The sequence below is a fragment of the Triticum urartu genome, chromosome 7A (genome assembly GCF_056163025.1).
Source record: "Triticum urartu cultivar PI428250 chromosome 7A, HENAU_Tu73, whole genome shotgun sequence".
Lineage (NCBI taxonomy): Eukaryota > Viridiplantae > Streptophyta > Magnoliopsida > Poales > Poaceae > Triticum > Triticum urartu.
This window is the reverse complement of record NC_141879.1, coordinates 113,464,629-113,486,753: the sequence shown is the minus strand read 5'-3', so window position 1 is coordinate 113,486,753 and position 22,125 is coordinate 113,464,629. Positions and strand designations below refer to the sequence as shown.

The 22,125-nt window shown below is 41.6% G+C and overlaps 1 protein-coding gene across 1 annotated transcript; it reads right to left on the bottom strand.

Moving 5' to 3' along the window:
- Nucleotides 1–273: 273 nt before the first annotated feature.
- LOC125525515 (uncharacterized) lies at nucleotides 274–3,612 on the bottom strand. The gene is made up of 14 exons (XM_048690522.2): nucleotides 3,514–3,612; nucleotides 3,325–3,419; nucleotides 3,099–3,230; nucleotides 2,881–2,988; nucleotides 2,714–2,794; nucleotides 2,502–2,620; nucleotides 2,307–2,408; nucleotides 2,094–2,210; nucleotides 1,916–1,969; nucleotides 1,744–1,810; nucleotides 1,557–1,610; nucleotides 1,329–1,403; nucleotides 759–791; nucleotides 274–638 (listed from the first exon to the last, which is right to left on the bottom strand). Exons 2-14 carry the CDS (start codon nucleotides 3,412–3,414, stop codon nucleotides 531–533), a joined length of 1,140 nt encoding a protein of 379 aa, XP_048546479.2. The 5' UTR covers nucleotides 3,415–3,419; nucleotides 3,514–3,612; the 3' UTR covers nucleotides 274–530.
- Between the last annotated feature and the right edge of the window lie 18,513 nt (nucleotides 3,613–22,125).

Below are 22,125 nucleotides of genomic sequence, written 5' to 3'. Positions count from 1 at the left end.
GGAAATCCGCTTTTGCAGCTTCGGAGCCCGCGTGCTCTTGTTGGGTGTCCTTGTAATCTCTAGACTTTTTTACGTGGCTGAACTACCTTTGGTTTTGAGTTTGCTTGTACTCTGCTGGTGTGGGCTTTATTAATTTAAATCCGGACTTGTTTTGCGTCTTTATTCTAAAATGAAAATCATCATGGGAAGTGTTAAGTCAGCACACGGTTGCCAATGTGCGAAGCACATAATGTACATGTCTTTGTGTTATATATAATCACCAGAAACTGTATGTTAACAAAAATATCACTTATCAGTGTTCAATAATACAAAGTGGTGCAAATAAAGGCTTCATGCCAATAAAAAGCAAATGTACAACAATGAATCCAACAACGGAAAATAAAAAATTAAATAAAATGGTCTCATCTCAACCCCCTCTCGGTCCGTTGTAGATCATTAACAAAACCAATGGTGTTTTCTTAGTGTTTAGTCAACTATATTATCAGATTGTGCAGTACTCCTTGTGTAACTAATTAAATATAGAAACTAATTTAGGGTTGGGATGATGATGATCTAGCGGTAGAGTTGTCCAGCTCCTTGTCGGCATTGTTCATTCTTGAGTCAAAGGCGTGCATCTCCGCGTATTGCCGGTCTTTCACCTACGCATCAAGCATAACAACAATTAATATTCTCATGAAATATATTGTGTTACCTTAATCAACTACTACCATGTAATGTCAATATTTGTATAAAAAATTGAAATGTACATATCTGCATACCTTGGCCCTGCTTCCTTGCTTTTCTCCGTTACCCTGCATGCCAATCGAGGGAGTAACAGAGAAAAATTAAAAGAGAGTATCTAAGAGCAGGCCACGCACGCAAGATATGCTTCATATGTAACATGTTCATGCTTTAAGTGGTTGTAGTGTAGTAAGTTGCTTAAACAATTTATGATGTATGACTTTGTGCTTGATAAATATTATGTCAGCACCTTTTTAATTATCGGTGCTCAGTCAAGAAGACACGGCAGTGCAATCATTCCTAAGCAGTGAAAAATCAATATATTTTGCTAAACATCTTCCCAAATGAACATGCTTTAAGCTGCAGCCATACATAATATCTTTCTTGCGGCCTCTTGATGCTCATTGTGTTCGTATCCTTTTGATTCTTCATTTTGAGCCAAAAAAATTCACCGTTTGTCGAAAAAAAAATATTTCTTGCGGAAAAAGGGGATGCACCCAAATCAAAACACATGGATGGGCTCCTGGCCTAGTGGCAAGAGCGCGGTGATGTCTCTCGGCCGACTGGGTTTGAACTGCCTAGGCAAGCACTTGGTAAAGTTACGTTACCTGATCTCTGAGTGTGGGCACTCCATGATGGACAACATATTGTGCGTCCACGATGCCAAATTGCTCTTCAGGGTCCTGCCAGTTCAAAACAGAAAAAAAAAACAAAAAAAACATGGTGAGCCATGTCAGTTGTGCACAATTTTTCAATGCGAATTTCTGGATAACTTAAGCGTTCTTCAGTGAATCTGTCAAAATGCTGTATGTATCTATGGCCAAGTAATCATGTACATCGACACATCTCCAGAAGTTGAAGTCGAGACCCCAACCGTGAACCAGATCATTCTGCAAAATAACATAAAATAATAATAAGTTCTTCATTTTAGTTTGAGAAAAAAATTAAAGGTGGTTCAAATAATAATCCAGAATTAGTAATTATGAGCGACTGACAAAATCAACATGCGGGGGGCTTAAGTACCTGGATCATATGCCACACGCATCTCCAAGCATCCCTGGAGAAGACCGGCGCCATCACCTCCACGAACCTGCCCATGCATACAGTACATGCTTCTTCATCTTATTAACTTATAAGATTTTCATACACATGACACGAGGTGAAGGAGTGGTGTTGATGATGTTGGATCAGTTACCCGCTGCACGGCCGCTGGTGCACGTCGGGGCACTTCTCCCCCCCTGCATCCGTCCTGTGTCGTTCAAGCATGCCCGCCAGATTAATTAATCATCATATGTGAAATGTGATGCATAATCAGTGTGCGTGCATGGTCATTCCTGCATGCCGGCATATATAATCAGCAACTGCTTGCTTACTTGTGCATCTCGCCGGAGTTTCTCTTGACGGAGACGTCGTACGCCTTGTGGCCCTTGGTGGCGTCCAGCGCCGGTTGCGAGATCTCCAGCCCGTGCTTCTTCACGATGTCAATATACCTGCAACCGCCCGCCCACAGTTTCCGAATGATCAAATTTCAGAAAGCAGCTAGCTACACGGGGACTGGATTTTATTTTGATCGACGATGATCCTACGCTTCGGCGTTGAAGTTCTCTACGCCGAGGTCCTCGTCCCACAGGAACACGTAGTCGTACGGAGCCACAATGCTCGGGTGAAGGAACCTCTTGGCGAACCACCTTCGTCAATCATCATTCACACATTGCAGGTCAGAAATGTCTGGAGAAAGAAAATGGTGGAGACAGACGGACAGACAGGCACGGCGCTCTCACCATTTGGTCTGCTTCCTGGCGCTGACGTGGACGGCCTCCTTGGACCACTGGAACTCGTCGTCCCACTCCGTCGTGTGGCCGTCGTAGTGGAACAGCACCACGTCGAACTTGTCCGAGAACTGCGTTATGTATGTGTAGTCCAGTGTCATCTGACCGTTATGTCCGAGACAGCATGATCAAAGTTCAGAAACCACTTCTTGGTTTCATCTTACCTTTTGAACAGTTGCATTGACATTGACCCTCTCCTTGTACCCTACCGCCATTGTCAGGAGGTACTTCCGAACCGGTGCGTCCTGCGCATCGCAAACCGAAACAAGTCATTCAGAGTAAGGCTGGGTAGAATGGCACCAGCTCAGGGTTCGGAGAAGGCGAGAAAGACCTTGGTAGGGGATCCCCACAGCCGGCGCAGGTGAAGATCGGACTCCGAAACCACGATGCCCGGCGGTAACCTCCCTGCACCTTCTGGTCTCCTTGTAGCATTCACAATCTGCACAAATGCAGGTTTGTTTAGATCATCTACAAACATGCAGTGTAATTTCTTCAGAAAGTTCAAACTGGACCATTTCAGAAGTTCAGAACTGTGTGCATGTAATGTACCCCTGAAGTGGCATTTGAGGTGCTACTGCTGTTCCTGAATAATGGTGCCCAGAGTCTGCCCAGGAAGCTGCCGTCACTGGAGCTGGAGTTTGCAGCACCGCTGCCACTCCAAGGCAGTACACCACACTGAAGCTGCATACATACATGACCAATCTTACTATCATGATGCCAAGTTAATTTGAAGCAAATATACCAAGATAAAAACATTTGCTGGTTCTTATCATACATTGGGCGTCATCGATGCCGGGAAAGTAAAGCCGAGGACGAACCCCAACAACACCATGGCTAACGCCGACAGAACCGGGACTAATCTCATCCTCACTGCATATATTATTCAGTCACCACGGAAATTTCAAGAAAGAACACCAATATCAATATAGTAACAAGATTCTGATTCTGCAGGGCAGACACTTACAAGATCGATATCGATCGATGACGGCCTCTGCTTCGGGTGCGGGCAGGAAGAACAGAGAAATGTCTCTGCGATTTATGCCATGACATTATACGATCTACTACCCGAGGACGACGACTCTGCAGCGCGTGTCTTTGATCCGAAGGAACATGGTGGAGTAGGGAGGAGGAAAAGATCGACAGTCTGCCTTAGACTCGCATCCAGAGCATATGCGCAGTTGACTTCCCTCAAAAAGCAGTCTTGGTTGGATCGGATGGAAGCAAAATGGAAGCCAAGTTGGAGAAGATCAGCTCGTATATGGCATTATGTGGAGCCTGCCTGGTTTGGGAGCCGGTGATAGACCAGTAGCTGTGTAATCTACACATCGGCGGCGACGATCGTGCCTCTGATTTGGGCAGCGTGAGCAGCAGGCGGCGCCTGTTCCTTAGAGTGCCCGCAGGATAGACATGGTGCAACGTATAAATAGTACTCTCTGGGTTTTTTTTACTAAAAAACGCTCTTATATTATGGGACGAAGTGAGTACATGGAGTACAATTTATGGTCTCTGACAGCATTAATGTGATGGTTTCTTTCTTATTAGAGCATCCGCGATCGGACTCCCGCAAACGTCTAGATGGGTTACCCGGTCATTGCCCGAACCAAAAATACAACACCCAACCGGACTCTCTACAACCAGCTCAAACACCCCGGGCTATCCGGCAACCCATATCCAGCTCATATGTGAGGCGGATGTGGGGAGGCCCCGACGCGCCTGGACAACACATTGGACCGGCCCGCTATGGCCTACGCCACCCTCACTATTAGATATATTGTTTAAACATGTAATCTCAACCTCTATCTCTAACTTTCCCGTGACTATTTCTATCTCTCTTTCTCTGTAACCATCATATCCTAGTGATCGATGGAAGGCTCGTAAACCACGGCAGGGGGTTCCTGTCCTCAATCAATATAAACAACGTGGGTCTCTTACAATGGAGTAGGTACGCTTCCATCTGGCATGGATAGAGAGCCATCCTCTTCCCATCTATCTAGCCAGAAGCTCCAACGATCGTCAGAAACTCTATTGATCGCCAGAAACTCCAATTGATCACCAGAAACCAATCACTATGTCGTCCTCAGCTCCTGTCTCCCTCAACCTTGGAGCCCCACCAGCGGAAAAGCTTACCAAGGGTTTCTCCTCTAGAAGGCGCAGGTGATGTTAGGTCTGCGAGGAGCGCAGGTCACAGGCCTTCTGGACGGATCCGATGCAGCGCCCTGGAAGATGGTGGAGCAGCAGCAGACAAACAAAGCAACAGTCATGGTGCACAATCCTCTATATGTGCCATGGTTGTCCAAGGACCAACAGGTCCTCAGCCATCTTCTGAACTCTGTCAACAGAGATTCTTGCCCAAGTTATGAGTAAAGAAAATACTTTTGATCTATGGACTACCATTACCACTATGTTTGCCTCGCAGTCCCAATCTCGAATTACGAATTTGAGAATTGCCATCACCACCACCAAGAAGGGCTCCATGTTGAGTACCTCATACATCGTCCGGATGAAAAAACTAGGGGACGAACTTGCTGCAGCAGGCCGGCCTGTCTTTGATCCGGAGATGGTGGACTATGTCCTTGCTTGTCTCGATCAGGATTATGATCCGATTGTGGCAGCCATTGGCGCCGTCTAAACATCCATCACCATCGACGAACTCTTCGCCCAGATCGCTGCTTTTGATCAGCGGATGGAGATGCTAGGCGACGACTCCGACGCTGGCTTCAACATCTCTACAAATTTGGCGTACCGGAGGCGTGGACAGTCTTGTGGCAGAGGGCGCGGGCGCGGCAACAGAGGCCGCGACCGAGGAAGGCACTCACCCTCTTCTCCAATCAGCGGCAATAGGAGAGGTGGTCGTCCCCAACAGCAGCAGCAACAACGTCCACCGCACCGGGACTATCCCGAGTGCCAAATCTGCCTCAAGCATCATCGCGGGGCGCCCGTGAGTGTTGGGATCGCTATGAGGAAGATGAGTACGAGGAAAAGGAGGAAATGCCGTCACCGACTCCTACGGCATCGACACAAACTGGTATGTGGATATGATGACCCACAAGTATAGGGGATCAATCATAGTCCTTTCGATAAGTAAGAGTGTCGAACACAACGAGGATCAGAAGGAAATGACAAGCGGTTTTCAGCAAGCACTGAAATTATCGGTAACAAATAGTTTGGTGGCAAGGTAATTCGTAACGAGCAACAAGTAACAAGCGTAACAAAGGTGCAGCAAGGTGGCCCCAATCCTTTTTTAGCAAAGGACAAGTTTGGAAGGACTCTTATATGAAGAAAAGTGCTCCCGAGGACACATGAGAATTATCGTCAAGCTAGGTTTCATCATGCTCATATGATGTGCGTTCGCTTTTTTGATAGGGTGGACCGGTGCTTGGGTGTTGTCCTTACTTGGACAAGCCTCCCACTTATGATTAACCCCTCTCGCAAGCATCTGCAACTATGAAAGAATAATTAAGATAAATCTAACCATAACATTAAACATGTGGATCCAAATCAGCCCCTTATGAAGCAACGCATAAACTAGGGTTTAAGCTTCTGTCACTCTAGCAACTCATCATCTACTTGTTACTTCCCAATGCCTTCCCCTAGGCCAAAATCATGGTGAAGTGTCATGTAGTCGATGTTCACATAATACCACTAGAGGAAAGACAACATACATCTCATCAAAATATCGAACGAATCCCAAATTCACATGATTACTTATAACAAGACCTATCCCATGTCCTCAGGAACAAAAGTAACTACTCACAAAGCATGTTCATGTTCAAGATCATAGCTGTAATAAATATCATTAAAGATCTGAACATATGATCTTCCACAAAATAAACCAACTAGTATCAACTACGAGGAGTAATAAACACTACTAGCAACCCACAGGTACCAATCTGAGGTTTTGAGGCAAAGATTGAATACAATAGATGAACTAGGGTTTGAGATGAGATGATGCTGGTGAAGATGTTGATGGAGATTGGTCCTCCCACGATGAGATGATCGTTGGTGATGACGATGGCTTCGATTTCCCCCCTCCCAGTGGGAAGTGTCTCTCGCAGAATCGCTCTACCGGAGCCCTAGACTGTTTCTGCCCAAGTTGCACCTCGAGACGACGGTGCTTCGTCCCGAAAGCCTTCTCTCAATTTTTGTTGGTCAAAACCCTTTATATAGCAGAAGATGGGCACCGGAGATTGTCCAGGGGCCCACAAGCTCAGGGCGCGCGCCTTGGGGGGTAGGGCGCCCCCAGGCTTGTTGCCACCTGGTGGGTCCCCTTCTGGTCTTTCTTTGCCTAATATTTTTTATATATTTGAAAACAATTCTCTGTAAAGTTTCAGGAGAGTTGGAGTTGTGCAAAATTGGTATCTAAGATTTGCTCCTTTCTGGTCCAGAATTTCAGCTGCCAACATTCTCCCTCTTCATGTAGATCTTGTAGAATAAGAAGAAAAGACATAAGAATTGTATCCTAAGGTGTAATAATAGTCCATGATGCAATAAATATCAACATAAAAGTATGATGCAAAATGGACGTATCAACTCCCCCAACCTTAGACCTCGCTTGTCCTCAAGCAAAAGCCGAAATCGATAATCATGACCACATGTTTAGAGATAGAGGTGTCGATAAAACAAAATACGAATATAAGGGCATCATGATTATCTTTAGAACAACAATATATTGTCATATAACTTCTTATGCTAAAGTGATAATTCGTTCACAAGATAAAGTATGAACCAAAAACTTCATTGAAAACTAACAAACTATGGCCTCAGTCATTGATGCAATTGTAATTTTTTATAATGTCAGAAATAGTCAATGTAAGAGCTTTTATTTAGCAAGTGCACATACTCAACCATCATTTAGTCTTTCATAATTGCTAACACTCATGCGATACTTATGAGATCAAAGCTTCAATCAGACACATAGAAAGATAGGGGTTTATAGTTTCGTGTCCCAACCATTTACCTCAAGGGTAATGTCAACAATAATAACTTATGATCACTTAAATCCGAGTGGATGTATATGTCTGGATCTTTCTCCAACACATAGTGCTTGCCAAAAAGAGAAAAGTAAAAGAAAGGGTGAAGATCACCATGACTCTTGCGCGCCCAACATCAACTGGAATTCCCTGGACGCTCACTTTGTCAAGATGTCGTTGTTTCGCAACTAGCGATCGACGAAGTGATCGCAGTGGGCCAACCCATGTAACCCGTTTACCATATATAAAGATCCTGGTTTTGAGAAGGTTCCATGTTCAGTTTTTTCTGTCTTTAGGAACCTTCTAGAAGGAATTTGAATGAATGTTTCTAGTTCTCCTTTTTTGTTTTTGTTTTTTGTTTATTATATGTTTCTTTTTTCCTTTTTTTTATTTTTTTCTTTGTCAAGTTGATTTACTTCTTAATATTATTTTTCTAAAATTTTAAGTTTTGTTCAGATTTACAAAAAAAATGTTCATTTTTTCATAATTTCTTCACAAATTTTAAAAATGATTGAGTATCAAAAAAATGGACAAGAATTTGAAAAATGTTCTTGTTTTTAAAAGTTGTTCACAATTTAAGAAATGTTCAGGAATTTTAAAATATGTTTCCTTTTTTCTAAAAAATATTCAAAAATAAAAAAAATCATTTTGCAAAAAGGTTCAGGAATGTTCATGTTTCAAATTTTATTGAGGAATTCAAAAAATGTTCGCGCTACAGAAAATATTCGACAATTTCAAAAAGTTCGTGACTTCAAATTTTTCTTCGGAATTTTATGAAAGTTCCATGTTTTCGTGGTCTCAAACTTTGCTAAGAAGTTCAAATAATGTTTGTGTTTCAGAAAATATTCGAGAATTATAAAAAATGTTCATGATCTCAAATTTTGGTTTGGAATTTGTTGAAATGTTCCATTTTTATGTTCACAAATTGAACAAATGTCCGCGGATTTGAAATTTTGTTCATAATATCCTAAAATGTTCCAATTTTCAAATATTTGTTGAAAAATTCAAAAAAAATCACCATTTAAAAATTTGTTCACAAATTCAAAAATCTATTTATGTTTTTCAAAAAGCAAATATTTTATTCATTTGTACTGCCTTTTCAAAAAAAATCACATATTCAAAAATGTTCCTATCTCCGAATATTTGTTCAGGATCCCAGAAATGTTGGCACGTTTTCAAAATATCCATTAAAAAAACGTTCACCCAAGGAAATAATTCAGGTTCGCTATAATAGTTAATTCCGGTGAGCTACAGAACTGGTTCTGGTTTGCTACAGTAGAATATTCAGGTTCTACATCCTCTTTAGTTCTTGAAACTCTTTGCTGCTACTTGTTAACTTGAGTGGCCAGGTGTGCTCTATACTATGCTGTAGGTCGCTGGTTTGAATTATGGGACTGCGCGCGTCTCCTTTTCTATGATACCTTTTTACTCCTACGGTAGAACTCGATGGGCCGGCCCAGTAATTTTTGTTTAAATAGGGGCTCCCGCACGATCCTATGTTCATGGTTTTAAAAACATTCAACCGGATTTTTGGTTGCCTAAAAAAAAGTTCAACCCGATTTTGGGTAAGTTCTAGAACGCATGTGCGGTTCTTTTGGTTTTCTTTCTTTCCTATCCTTTATACTCCCGCTGTATCAAATTCTAAGACATTTTTGTTTAATTGTATTTTCATTTTTCTACTCATCCCCCCTCTCTTTTTTATGCCTAGATATTTTTAAAATTTGTCTTTTGAAATTCTCTATTTTTTAGAAATTCATGAATGTTTATAAATTCATTAGTTTTTTTTTCTAAATTTTACGAACAATTAATCAAATCAATGAAAACTTTTTAAAACTTTTTGAACATTTCTTAATTTTATGAATATTTTTTAAAATGTGAGAAATATTTTAAATTCATGGAATATTTTAATTCATAAAGATTTGCTAAACTTTATGAACAATTTTCAGTTTTTCTCTTTTTTTGAGTTCATCTTTTTTCCCTAATGTACACGAAAATCAATAGCTAGTTTTTCTGAGCCAAATCTATGGTAGTTTAAATGGTCATGAAAGACAAAAACTGAGCGAGTGATAGGTGAGAGAAGCAGTGCGAGTGAGCACCTAAGCAAAAGTGAATCGATCTGAACGCACATAGATGTGTGAGGGCGTTTTGGGGTTCTATTCCATAAGAAGGTTTTTTTTGCAACATAAGCCCTCAAAGAGGGTTAAATTTTATTCCTTCACAACTGAAACAGTGCACACATAACATTTTTTCCATACGAAAGGAAATGGCTTGAAATGCCATCTTAGAGCGATCTTAGAGTTACATCTAGAAGCCTTGCTGCAAAGGAAGTTGCAAGAAGAAGATCTATTCAAAGAAGCTTTTTGGCAAGGGAATGAGTCTGAGTATTTTGGATTCTTGGAATGTTCTTAACCTGCAAGAATGAAGATTGGATATGATGTCGTCATGTTGAAGAACTCGGCTAATATAAGCCTAATCCTCCAATGACCTGGCTGTTGGGTTAATTGTTTCCTTCCACCGCTTCAATCAGAGTCTTGCAACGAGAGAAAATTAGAATCGAGTTCCTGTTCAAGGCTTGCCTTGTTGTGGCTTCTAGAAGAAGTCCCAAAGCTTCGGGCTGCAAAACAGAATATGCTCTTGTGGCAGTATCTCGTATAAATATTGGGTGGACACTGAGCTCATTCCTTAGAAATATTCCAAGAAAGGATTCATTTGTTGTCGCCCTAGGGTTAAAGGCTGCATCAACATAGACTTTAATACCTGTAGGCAAAACGGAAAAATTGCATTTGGCGAGGGTTTTGATAAGTTAAGAGCAGGAGGTTTGTGACCCGCTTCCCAATCCTCCATTGAACCTGCATTTAGCATGCTTTGTGGCATGTCTTACATGCATAAGACTCTAGGTTTTCCTTTATAAGAGGAGCTCATTTCTATCTTTCCAAATATTTCAGAGGATAGTTAAAGTAGTGCTTAAATTTAGCTCCCAATGCTTTATAGATAAGATTTGTGAAATAATATTAGAGGGGTAAAGATTGTGATTCAGCATATCAGTTTTCATACCAAACTAAAACCATATCATTCTAGAGAAATTACATGGAAAGAAGAGATGTAAGTCTGTTTCTTCCTTACCACATATGCAACTATTTTTATTAATATGATAGGAAAATCTGGAAGTTCTCAAACCTGCTTCTATAGCACTTCTAATAGGCCTCTAGGTAAAAGTTTTCACCCTCATGGCCATTGTTCTGTCTTTCCAAACTTCATTGAGAAAGGTTACTTCTTGATCCGTGATAACTATGTTTTGACTCGAGCAGTTCATTTGGCCTGCCTGCATGGAAGTTTTGTATGCACCTTTTGTGGTCCAATACGTGTTAGGAGTATGAGTCCAACAAATCATGTCTTTATAGTCAACAATGATTACAGGAATATCTAAAATCTCATTTTTGAAAATTATCATCAAAATATATACTAATCTTATCTTCATCCCAACATTTTGAATTAGTTTTCCAAATACTACTCCAGGATGCTGCTAATGCGACACTACGATCAGAGACCCTTCAACGAAACTGTGTTCGATATAATAATCGCAAACGGTGATGTGAAAAACCGTCAAAAAGGTGCAAAATGTTTGCGATGACGGATGCATCAAACACGGTTTGGATTTTAGTTGCGTGTGCGATCCTGCTACCTCTTAAGCATGCGTTGGTTTTCCCTTGAAGAGGAAAGAGTGATGTAGCAAAGTAGCGTAAGTATTTCTCTTAGTTTTTGAGAACCAAGGTATCAATCCAGTAGGAGACTACATGCAAGTCGCCTAGTACCTGAACAAACAAATAAGAACCTTGCAACCAACACGATAAAGGGGTTGTCAATCCCTTCATGGCCACTTGCAAAAGTGAGATCTGATAAAGATAATAAGATAAATATTTTTGGTATTTTTGTTGTATAGATTGGAAAGTAAAGATTGCAAAATAAATAGTAAACTAGAATTGTAGATCGGAAACTTATATGATGTAAAGTAGACCCGGAGGCCATAGGTTTCACTAGTGGCTTCTCTCAAGATAACATATATTACGGTGGGTGAACAAATTACTGCCAAGCAATTGATAGAAAAGTGCATAGTTATGAGAATATCTAGGCATGATCATAAACATAGGCATCACGTCCGTGTCAAGTAGACCGAAATGATTCTGCATCTACTACTATTACTCCATACATCGACCTCTATCCAGCATGCATCTAGAGTATTAAGTTCATAGGAACAGAGTAACGCATTAGGCAAGATGAAATGATATAGAAGGATAAACTCAAGCAATATGATATAAACCCCACCTTTTTACCCTCGATGGCAACAATACAATACGTGTCGGTTCCATTTCTGTCACTGGGATCGAGCACCGCAAGATTGAACCCAAAACTAAGCACTTCTCCCATTGCAAGAAAGATCAATCTAGTAGGCCAAACCAAACTGATAATTCGAAGAGACTAGCAAAGATATCAAATCATGAATATAAGAATTCAGAGAAGAATCAAATATTGTTCATAGATAAACTTGATCATAAACCCACAATTCATCGGATCTCGGTAAACACACTACAAAAAGTATTACATCGAATAGATCTCCAAGAACATAGAGGAGAACTTTGTATTGCGAACCAAAGAGAGAGAAGAACCCATCTAGCTAATAACTATGGACCCGAAGGTCTGTGGTAAACTACTCACACATCATCGGAGAGGCTATGGTGTTGATGTAGAAGCCCTCCGTGATCGAACCCCCCTCCGGCAAATCGCCGGAAAAGGTCCCCAGATGGGATCTCACGGGTATAGAAGGTTGCGGCGGTGGAAAAGTGGCTTCGTGGTTCTCCTGGATGTTTTCAGGGTATAAGAGTATATATAGGCGAAATAAGTAGGTCGGTGGAGCTCCGTGGGGCCCACGAGGGTGGGGGGCGTGCAAGCCCTACCTCGTGGCCGCCTCGCTGCTTCCTTGACCTCCACTCCAAGTCTCCTGGATTGTGTTTGTTCCAAAAAAGATCCTCGCGAAGGTTTCGTTCTGTTTGGATTTCGTTTGATATTCCTTTTCTGTGAAACACTGAAATAGGCAAAAAAACAGCAATTTGCACTGGGCCTTTGGGCCTTCGATTTATAGGTTAGTCCCAAAAATAATATAAAAGTGCATAATAAAGCCCATTAAACATCCAAAATAGATAATATAATAGCATGGAACAATCAAAAATTATAGATGCGTCGGAGACGTATCAAGCATCCCCAAGCTTAATTCCTGCTCGTCCTCGAGTAGGTAAATGATAAAAATAGAATTTTTGATGTGGAATGCTACCTAACATAATTTTCAATGTAATTCTCTTTATGGTGGCATGAATGTTTAGATCCAAAAGATTCTAGACAGAAGTTTAATCTTGACATAAAAATAATAATCCTTCAAGCATGCTAACCAAGCAATTACGTCTTATCAAAATAACATAGCCAAAGAAAGCTTATCCCTACAAAATCACATAGTTTGGCCATGCTTCATTTTCGTCACACAAAATGCTCCCATCATGCACAACCCCGATGACAAGCCAAGCAATTGTTTCATACTTAGCCTTTTCAAACTCTTTCAACTTTCACGCAATATATGAGCGCGAGCCATGGACATAGCACTATGGGTGGAATAGAATATGATGATGGAGGTTGTGTGAGAATACAAAAAGGGAGAAAGTCTCACATTGACGTGGCTAATCAACGGGCTATGGAGATGCCCATCAATTATTGTCAATGCAAGGAGTAGGGATTGCCATGCAACAGATGCACTAGAGCTATTAATATATGAAAGCTCAACAAAAGAAACTAAGTGGGTGTGCATCCAACTTGCTTGCTCACGAGTACCTAGGGCATTTTGAGGAAGCCCATCATTGTAATATACAAGCCAAGTTCTATAATGAAAAATTCCCACTGGTATATGAAAGTGACAAAATAGGAGACTCTCTATCATGAAGATCATGGTGCTACTTTGAAGCACAAGTGTGGAAAAAGGATAGTAACATTACCCCTTCTCTCTTTTTCTCTCATTTTTTTATTTGGGCCTTTTTTCTCTTTTTTATGGCCTCTTTTTTACTTGTTGTCCGGAATCTCATCCCGACTTGTGGGGGAATCATAGTCTCCATCATCCTTTCCTCACATGGGACAATGCTCTAATAATGAAAATCATCACACTTTTATTTACTTACAACTCAAGAATTACAACTCAATACTTAGAACAATAAATGACTCTATGTGGATGCCTCCGGCGGTGTACCGGGATATGTGATGAATCAAGAATGACATACATGAAAGAATTATGAAGGTGGCTTTTCCACAAATACGATGTCAACTACATGATCATGCAAAGCAATATGACAATGATGGAGCGTGTCATAATAAATGGGACGGTGGTAAGTTGCATGGCAATATTGAAGGAAATATGCCCTAGAGGCAATAATAAAGTTATTATTTATTTCCTTATATCATGATAAATGTTTACTATTCATGCTAGAATTGTATTAACCGGAAACATAATACATGTGTGAATACATAGACAAACAGAGTGTCACTAGTATGCCTCTACTTGACTAGCTCGTTAATCAAAGATGGTTATGTTTCCTAACCATGAATAAAGAGTTGTTATTTGATTAACGAGGTCACGTCATTAGTTGAATGATCTGATTGACATGACCCATTCCATTAGCTTAGCACCCGATCGTTTAGTATGTTGCTATTGCTTTCTTCATGACTTATACATGTTCCTATGACTATGAGATTATGCAACTCCCGTTTGCCGGAGGAACACTTTGTGTGCTACCAAACGTCACAATGTAACTGGGTGATTATAAAGGAGCATTACAGGTGTCTCCAAAGGTAGATGTTGGGTTGGCGTATTTCGAGATTAGGATTTGTCACTCCGATTGTCGGAGAGGTATCTCTGGGCCCTCTCGGTAATACACATCACATAAGCCTTGCAAGCATTACAACTAATATGTTAGTTGTGAGATGATGTATTACGGAACGAGTAAAGAGACTTGCCGGTAACGAGATTGAACTAGGTATTGGATACCGACGATCGAATCTCGGGCAAGTAACATACCGATGACAAAGGGAACAACGTATGTTGTTATGCGGTCTGACCAATAAAGATCTTCGTAGAATATGTCGGAGCCAATATGGGCATCCAGGTCCCGCTATTGGTTATTGACCGGAGACGTGTCTCAGTCATGTCTACATTGTTCTCAAACCCGTAGGGTCCGCACGCTTAAGGTTACGATGACAGTTATATTATGAGTTTATGCATTTTGATGTACTGAAGGTTGTTCGGAGTCCCGGATGTGATCACGGACATGACGAGGAGTCTCGAAATGGTCGAGACGTAAAGATTGATATATTGGAAGCCTATGTTTGGATATCGGAAGTGTTCCGGGTGAAATCGGGATTTTACCGGGTTACCGGGAGGTTACCGGAACCCCCCGGGAGCCATATGGGCCTTCATGGGCCTTAGTGGAAAGGAGAAAGGGGCAGCCCAAGGTGGCTGCGCACCTCCCCCCTCTCCTAGTCCTATTAGGACTAGGAGAGGTGGCCGGTCCCCCTCTCCCTCTTTTCCCCCTTGGGAATCCTAGTTGGAATAGGATTGGGGGGGAGTCCTACTCCCGGAAGGAGTAGGACTCCTCCTGCGCACTCCTCCTGGCCGGCGCCCCCTCCCCCTTGGCTCCTTTATATACTGAGGCAGAGGCACCCCAGAAACACACAAGTTGATCCACGTGATCTATTCCTTAGCCGTGTGCGGTGCCCCCTGCCACCATATTCCTCGATAATACTGTAGCGGAGTTTAGGCGAAGCCCTGCTGCTATAGTTCATCAAGATCGTCACCACGCCATCGTGCTGACGGAACTCCTCCCCGAAGCTTTGCTGGATCGTAGCCCGGGGATCGTCATCGAGCTGTACGTGTGCTAAGAATTCGGAGGTGCCGGAGTAACGGTGCTTGGATCGGTCGGATCGGGAAGACGTACGACTACTTCCTCTATGTTGCGTCAACGCTTCCGCAGTTGGTCTGCGTGGGTACGTAGACAACACTCTCCCCCCTTGTTGTTATGCATCACATGATCTTGCGTGTGCGTAGGAAATTTTTTGAAATTACTACGAAACCCAACAGTGGCATCCGAGCCTAGGTTATTTATGTTGATGTTATATGCACGAGTAGAACAGAAGTGAGTTGTGGGCGATATAAGTCATACTGCCTACCAGCATGTCATACTTTGGTTCGGCGGTATTGTTGGATGAAGCGGCCCGGACCGACATTACGCGTACGCTTACGCGAGACTGGTTTTCCCGACGTGCTTTGCACATAGGTGACTTGCGGGTGACTGTTTCTCCAACTTTAGTTGAACCGAGTGTGGCTATGCTCGGTCCTTGCGAAGGTTAAAACGGATTAAAATTGAGAAACTATCGTTGTGGTTTTGATGCGTAGGTGAGATTGGTTCTTGCTTAAGCCCGTAGCAGCCACGTAAAACTTGCAACAACAAAGTAGAGGACGTCTAACTTGTTTTTGCAGGGCATGTTGTGATGTGATATGGTCAAGACGTGATGAGATATAAGTTGTTATATGAGATGATCATGTTTTGTTAAAGTTATCGGCAACTGGCAAAAGCCTTATGGTTGTCTCTATATTGCATAAGATGCAAGCGCCAAATAATTGCTTTACTTTATCGCTATGCGATAGCAATAGTTGCAAGAGCAATAGTTGGCGAGACGACCGTGTGACGACACATTGATATAGATCAAGATGATGGAGATCATGGTGTCATGCCGGTGACGATAGAGATCATGACAGTACTTTGGAGATGGAGATCAAAGGCGCAAGATGATGATGGCCATATCATGTCACATATTTTGATTGCATATGATGTTTATCTTTTATACATCTTATTTTGCTTAGTTTGACGGTAGCATTTTAAGATGATATCTCACTAATTATCAAGAAGTGTTCTCCCTGAGTATGCACCGTTGCCAAAGTTCGTCGTGCCCAGACACCACGTGATGATCGGGTGTGATAAGCTCTACGTCCATCTACAATGGGTGCAAGCCAGTTTTGCACACGCGGAATACTCAGGTTAAACTTGACGAGCCTAGCATATGCAGATATGGCCTCGGAACACGGAGACCGAAAGGTCGAGCGTGAATCATATAGTAGATATGATCAACATAGTGATGTTCACCATTGAAAACTACTCCATCTCACGTGATGATCGGTTATGGTTTAGTTGATATGGATCACGTAATCACTTAGAAGATTAGAGGGATGTCTATCTAAGTGGGAGTTCTTAAGTAATATGATTAATTGAACTTAAATTTATCATGAACTTAGTCCTGGTAGTATTTTGCAAATTATGTTGTAGATCGATAGCTTGCGTTGTTGCTTTCATATGCTTATTTTGATATGTTCCTAGAGAAAATTGTGTTGAAAGATGTTAGTAGAAATGATGCGGATTGGATCCATGATCTGAGGTTTATCCTCATTGATGCACAGAAGAATTATGTCCTTGATGCACCGCTAGGTGACAGACCTATTGCAGGAGCAGATGCTGACGTTATGAACGTTTGGCTAGCTAAATATGATGACTACTTGATAGTTTAGTGCACCATGCTTAACGGCTTAGAATCGGGACTTCAAAGACGTTTTGAACGTCATGGACCATATGAGATGTTCCAGGAGTTGAAGTTAATATTTCAAGCAAATACCCGAGTTGAGAGATATGAAATCTCCAACAAGTTCTATAGCTAAAAGATGGAGGAGAATCGCTCAACTAGTGAGCATGTGCTCAGATTGTCTGGGTACTACAATCGCTTGAATCAAGTGGGAGTTAATCTTCCAGATAAGATAGTGATTGACAGGATTCTCTAGTCACCATCACCAAGTTAGTAGAACTTCGTGATGAACTATAATATGCAAGGGATAACGGAAACAACTCCCAAGCTCTTCGTGATGCTGAAATCAACGAAGGTAGAAATCAAGAAAAACATCAAGTGTTGATGGTTGACAAGATCACTAGTTTCAAAAAAAAGGGCAAAGGGAAGAAGGGGAACTTCAAGAAGAACGGCAAGCAAGTTGCTGCTCAAGTGAAGAAGCCCAAGTCTGGTCCTAAGCCTGAGACTAGTGTTTCTACTGCAAAGGGACTGGTCACTGGAAGCGGAACTACCCCAAGTGATTGGCAGATAAGAAGGATGGCAAAGTGAACATAAGTATATTTGATATACATGTTATTGATGTATACTTTACTAGTGTTTATAGCAACCCCTCAGTATTTGATACTAGTTCAGTTGCTAAGATTAGTAACTCGAAACGGGAGTTGCAGAATAAACAGAGACTAGTTAAGGGTAAAGTGACGATGTGTGTTGGAAGTGGTTCCAAGATTGATATGATCATCATCGCACACTCCCCTATACTTTCGGGATTAGTGTTGAACCTAAATAAGTGTTATTTGGTTTTTGCGTTGAGCATAAATATGATTTGATCATGTTTATTGCAATACGGTTATTCATTAAAGTCAGAGAATAATTGTTGTTCTGTTTACATGAATAAAACCTTCGATGGTCATACACCCAATGAAACAAGTTCATTGGATCTCGATCGTAGTGATACACATATTCATAATATTGAAACCAAAAGATGCGAAGTTAATAATGATAGTGCAACTTATTTGTAGCACTGCCGTTTAGGTCATATTGGTATAAAGCGCATGAAGAAACTCCATGCTGATGGGATTTTGGAATCACTTGATTATGAATCACTTGATGCTTGCGAACCATGCCTCATGGGCAAGATGACTAAGACTCCGTTCTCCGGAGCGAGCAACTGACTTATTGGAAATAATACATACTGATGTATGCGGTCCGATGAGTGTTAAGGCTCACGGAAAGTATCGTTATTTTCTGAACTTCACAGATGATTTGAGCAGATATGGGTATATCTACTTAATGAAACATAAGTCTGAAACATTTGAAAAGTTCAAAGAATTTCAGAGTGAAGTTGAAAATCATTGTAACAAGAAAATAAAGTTTCTACGATCTGATCGTGGAGGAGAATATTTGAGTTACGAGTTTGGTGTACATTTGAAAAACTGTGGAATAGTTTCGCAACTCACGCCACCTGGAACACCACAGCGTAATGGTGTGTCCGAACGTCATAATCGTACTTTACTAGATATGGTGCGATCTATGATGTCTCTTACTGATTTACCGCTATCGTTTTGGGGTTATGCTCTAGAGACGGCTGCATTCACGTTAAATAGGGCACCATCAAAATCCGTTGAAACGACGCCTTATGAACTGTGGTTTGGCAAGAAACCAAAGTTGTCGTTTCTTAAAGTTTGGGGCTGCGTTGCTTATGTGAAAAAGCTTCAACCTGATAAGCTCGAACCCAAATCGGAGAAATGTGTCTTCATAGGATACCCAAACGAAACTGTTGGGTACACCTTCTATCACAGATCCGAAGGCAAGACATTCGTTGCTAAGAATGGATCCTTTCTAGAGAAGGAGTTTCTCTCGAAAGAAGTGAGTGGGAGGAAAGTAGAACTTGACGAGGTAACTGTACCTGCTCCCTTACTGGAAAGTAGTTCATCACAAAAAACTGTTTCAGTGACACCTACACCAGTTAGTGAGGAAGCTAATGATAATGATCATGAAACTTCAGATCAAGATACTACTGAACCTCGTAGATCAACCAGAGTAAGATCCGCACTAGAGTGGTACGGTAATCCTGTTCTGGAAGTCATGCTACTAGATCATGATGAACCTACGAACTATGAAGAAGCGATGGTGAGCCCAGATTCCGCAAAGTGGCTTGAAGCCATGAAATCTGAGATGGGATCCATGTATGAGAACAAAGTATGGACTTTGGTTGACTTGCCCGATGATCGGCAAGCAATTGAGAATAAATGGATCTTTAAGAAGAAGACTGACGCTGATGGTAATGTTACTGTCTACAAAGCTCGACTTGTCGCAAAAGGTTTTCGGCAAGTTCAAGGGATTGACTACGATGAGACCTTCTCACCCGTAGCGATGCTTAAGTCCGTCCGAATCATGTTAGCAATTGCCGCATTTTATGATTATGAAATTTGGCAGATGGATGTCAAAACTGCATTCCTGAATGGATTTCTGGAAGAAGAGTTGTATATGATGCAACCAGAAGGTTTTGTCGATCCAAAGGGAGCTAACAAAGTGTGCAAGCTCCGGCGATCCATTTATGGAATGGTGCAAGCCTCTCGGAGTTGGAATAAACGCTTTGATAGTATGATCAAAGCATGTAGTTTTATACAGACTTGCGGTGAAGCCTGTATTTACAAGAAAGTGAGTGGGAGCACTACAGAATTTCTCATAAGTATATGTGAATGACATATTGTTGATCGGAAATAATGTAGAATTATTCTGTAAAGCATAAAGGAGTGTTTGAAAGGATTTTTTCAAAGAAAGACTTCGGTAAAGCTGCTTACATATTGAGCATCAAGATCTATAGAGATAGATCAAGACGCTTGATAAGTTTTTTCAATGAGTACATACCTTGACAAGATTTTGAAGTAGTTCAAAATGGAACAGTCAAAGAAAAAGTTTCTTGCCTGTGTTACAAGGTGTGAAGTTGAGTAAGACTCAAAGCCCGACCACGGCAGAAGATAGAAAGAGAATGAAAGTCATTCCCTATGCCTCAGTCATAGGTTCTATAAAGTATGCCATGCTGTGTACCAGATCTATTGTATACCCTACACTTTGTTAAGCAAGGGAATACAATAGTGATCTAAGAGTAGATCACTGGACAGCGGTCAAAATTATCCTTAGTGGAATAAGCAAATATTTCTCAATTATGGAGGTGACAAAAAGGTTCGTCGTAAAAAGTTACGTCGATGCAAGTTTTGACACAGATCTGGATGACTCTAAGTCTCGATCTGGAGACATATTGAAAGTGGGAGCAATAAGCTAGAGTAGCTCCGTGCAGAGCATTGTTGACATAGAAATTCGCAAAATACTTACGGATCTGAATGTGACAGACCCGTTGACTAAAATTATCTCACAAGCAAAACATGATCACACCTTAGTACTCTTTGGGTGTTAATCACATAGCGATGTGAACTAGATTACTGACTCTAGTAAACCCTTTGAGTGTTGGTCACATGACGATGTGAACTATGGGTGTTAATCACATGGTGATGTGAACTATTGTTGTTAAATCACATGGCGATGTGAACTAGATTATTGACTCTAGTGCAAGTGGGAGACTGAAGGAAATATGCCCTATAGGCAATAATAAAGTTATTATTTATTTCCTTATATCATGATAAATGTTTATTATTCATGCTAGAATTGTATTAACCGGAAACATAATACATGTGTGAATACATAGACAAACAGAGTGTCACTAGTATGCCTCTACTTGACTAGCTCGTTAATTAAAGATGGTTATGTTTCCTAACCATGAATAAAGAGTTGTTATTTGATTAACGAGGTCACATCATTAGTTGAATGATCTGATTGACATGACCCATTCCATTAGCTTAGCACCCGATCGTTTAGTATGTTGCTATTGCTTTCTTCATGACTTATACATGTTCCTATGACTATGAGATTATGCAACTCCCGTTTGCCGGAGGAACACTTTGTGTTCTACCAAACGTCACAACGTAACTGGGTGATTATAAAGGAGCATTACAGGTGTCTCCAAAGGTAGATGTTGGGTTGGCATATTTCGAGATTAGGATTTGTCACTCCGATTGTCGGAGAGGTATCTCTGGGCCCTCTCGGTAATACACATCACATAAGCCTTGCAAGCATTACAACTAATATGTTAGTTGTGAGATGATGTATTATGGAACGAGTAAAGAGACTTGCTGGTAACGAGATTGAACTAGGTATTGGATACCGACGATCGAATCTCGGGCAAGTAACATACCGATGACAAAGGGAACAACGTATGTTGTTATGCGGTCTGACCGATAAAGATCTTCGTAGAATATGTAGGAGCCAATATGGGCATCCAGGTCCCGCTATTGGTTATTGACCGGAGACGTGTCTCAGTCATGTCTACATTGTTCTCGAACCCGTAGGGTCCGCACGCTTAAGGTTACGATGACAGTTATATTATGAGTTTATGCATTTTGATGTACCGAAGGTTGTTCGGAGTCCCGGACGTGATCACAGACATGACGAGGAGTCGCGAAATGGTCGAGACGTAAAGATTGATATATTGGAAGCCTATATTTGGATATCGGAAGTGTTCCGGGTGAAATCGGGATTTTACCGGGTTACCGGGAGGTTACCGGAACCCCCCGGGAGCCATATGGGCCTTCATGGGCCTTAGTGGAAAGGAGAAAGGGGCAGCCCAAGGTGGCTGCGCACCTCCCCCCTCTCCTAGTCCTATTAGGACTAGGAGAGGTGGCCGTCCCCCCTCTCCCTCTTTTCCCCCTTGGGAATCCTAGTTGGAATAGGATTGGGGGGGAGTCCTACTCCCGGAAGGAGTAGGACTCCTCCTGCGCACTCCTCCTGGCCGGCGCCCCCTCCCCCTTGGCTCCTTTATATACTGAGGTAGAGGCACCCCAGAAACACAC

Excerpts from the sequence above, each read along its gene's own strand:
- LOC125525515 (XM_048690522.2), bottom strand. The coding sequence starts at position 3,414 with ATGAGATTAGTCCCGGTTCTGTCGGCGTTAGCCATGGTGTTGTTGGGG. Across the intron at positions 2,409-2,501 it reads GCCAGGAAGCAGACCAAATG|GTGGTTCGCCAAGAGGTTCC; the intron begins GTGAGAGCGCCG and ends TGATTGACGAAG. Across the intron at positions 1,404-1,556 it reads ACTTCTGGAGATGTGTCGAT|GACCCTGAAGAGCAATTTGG; the intron begins GTACATGATTAC and ends TTGAACTGGCAG.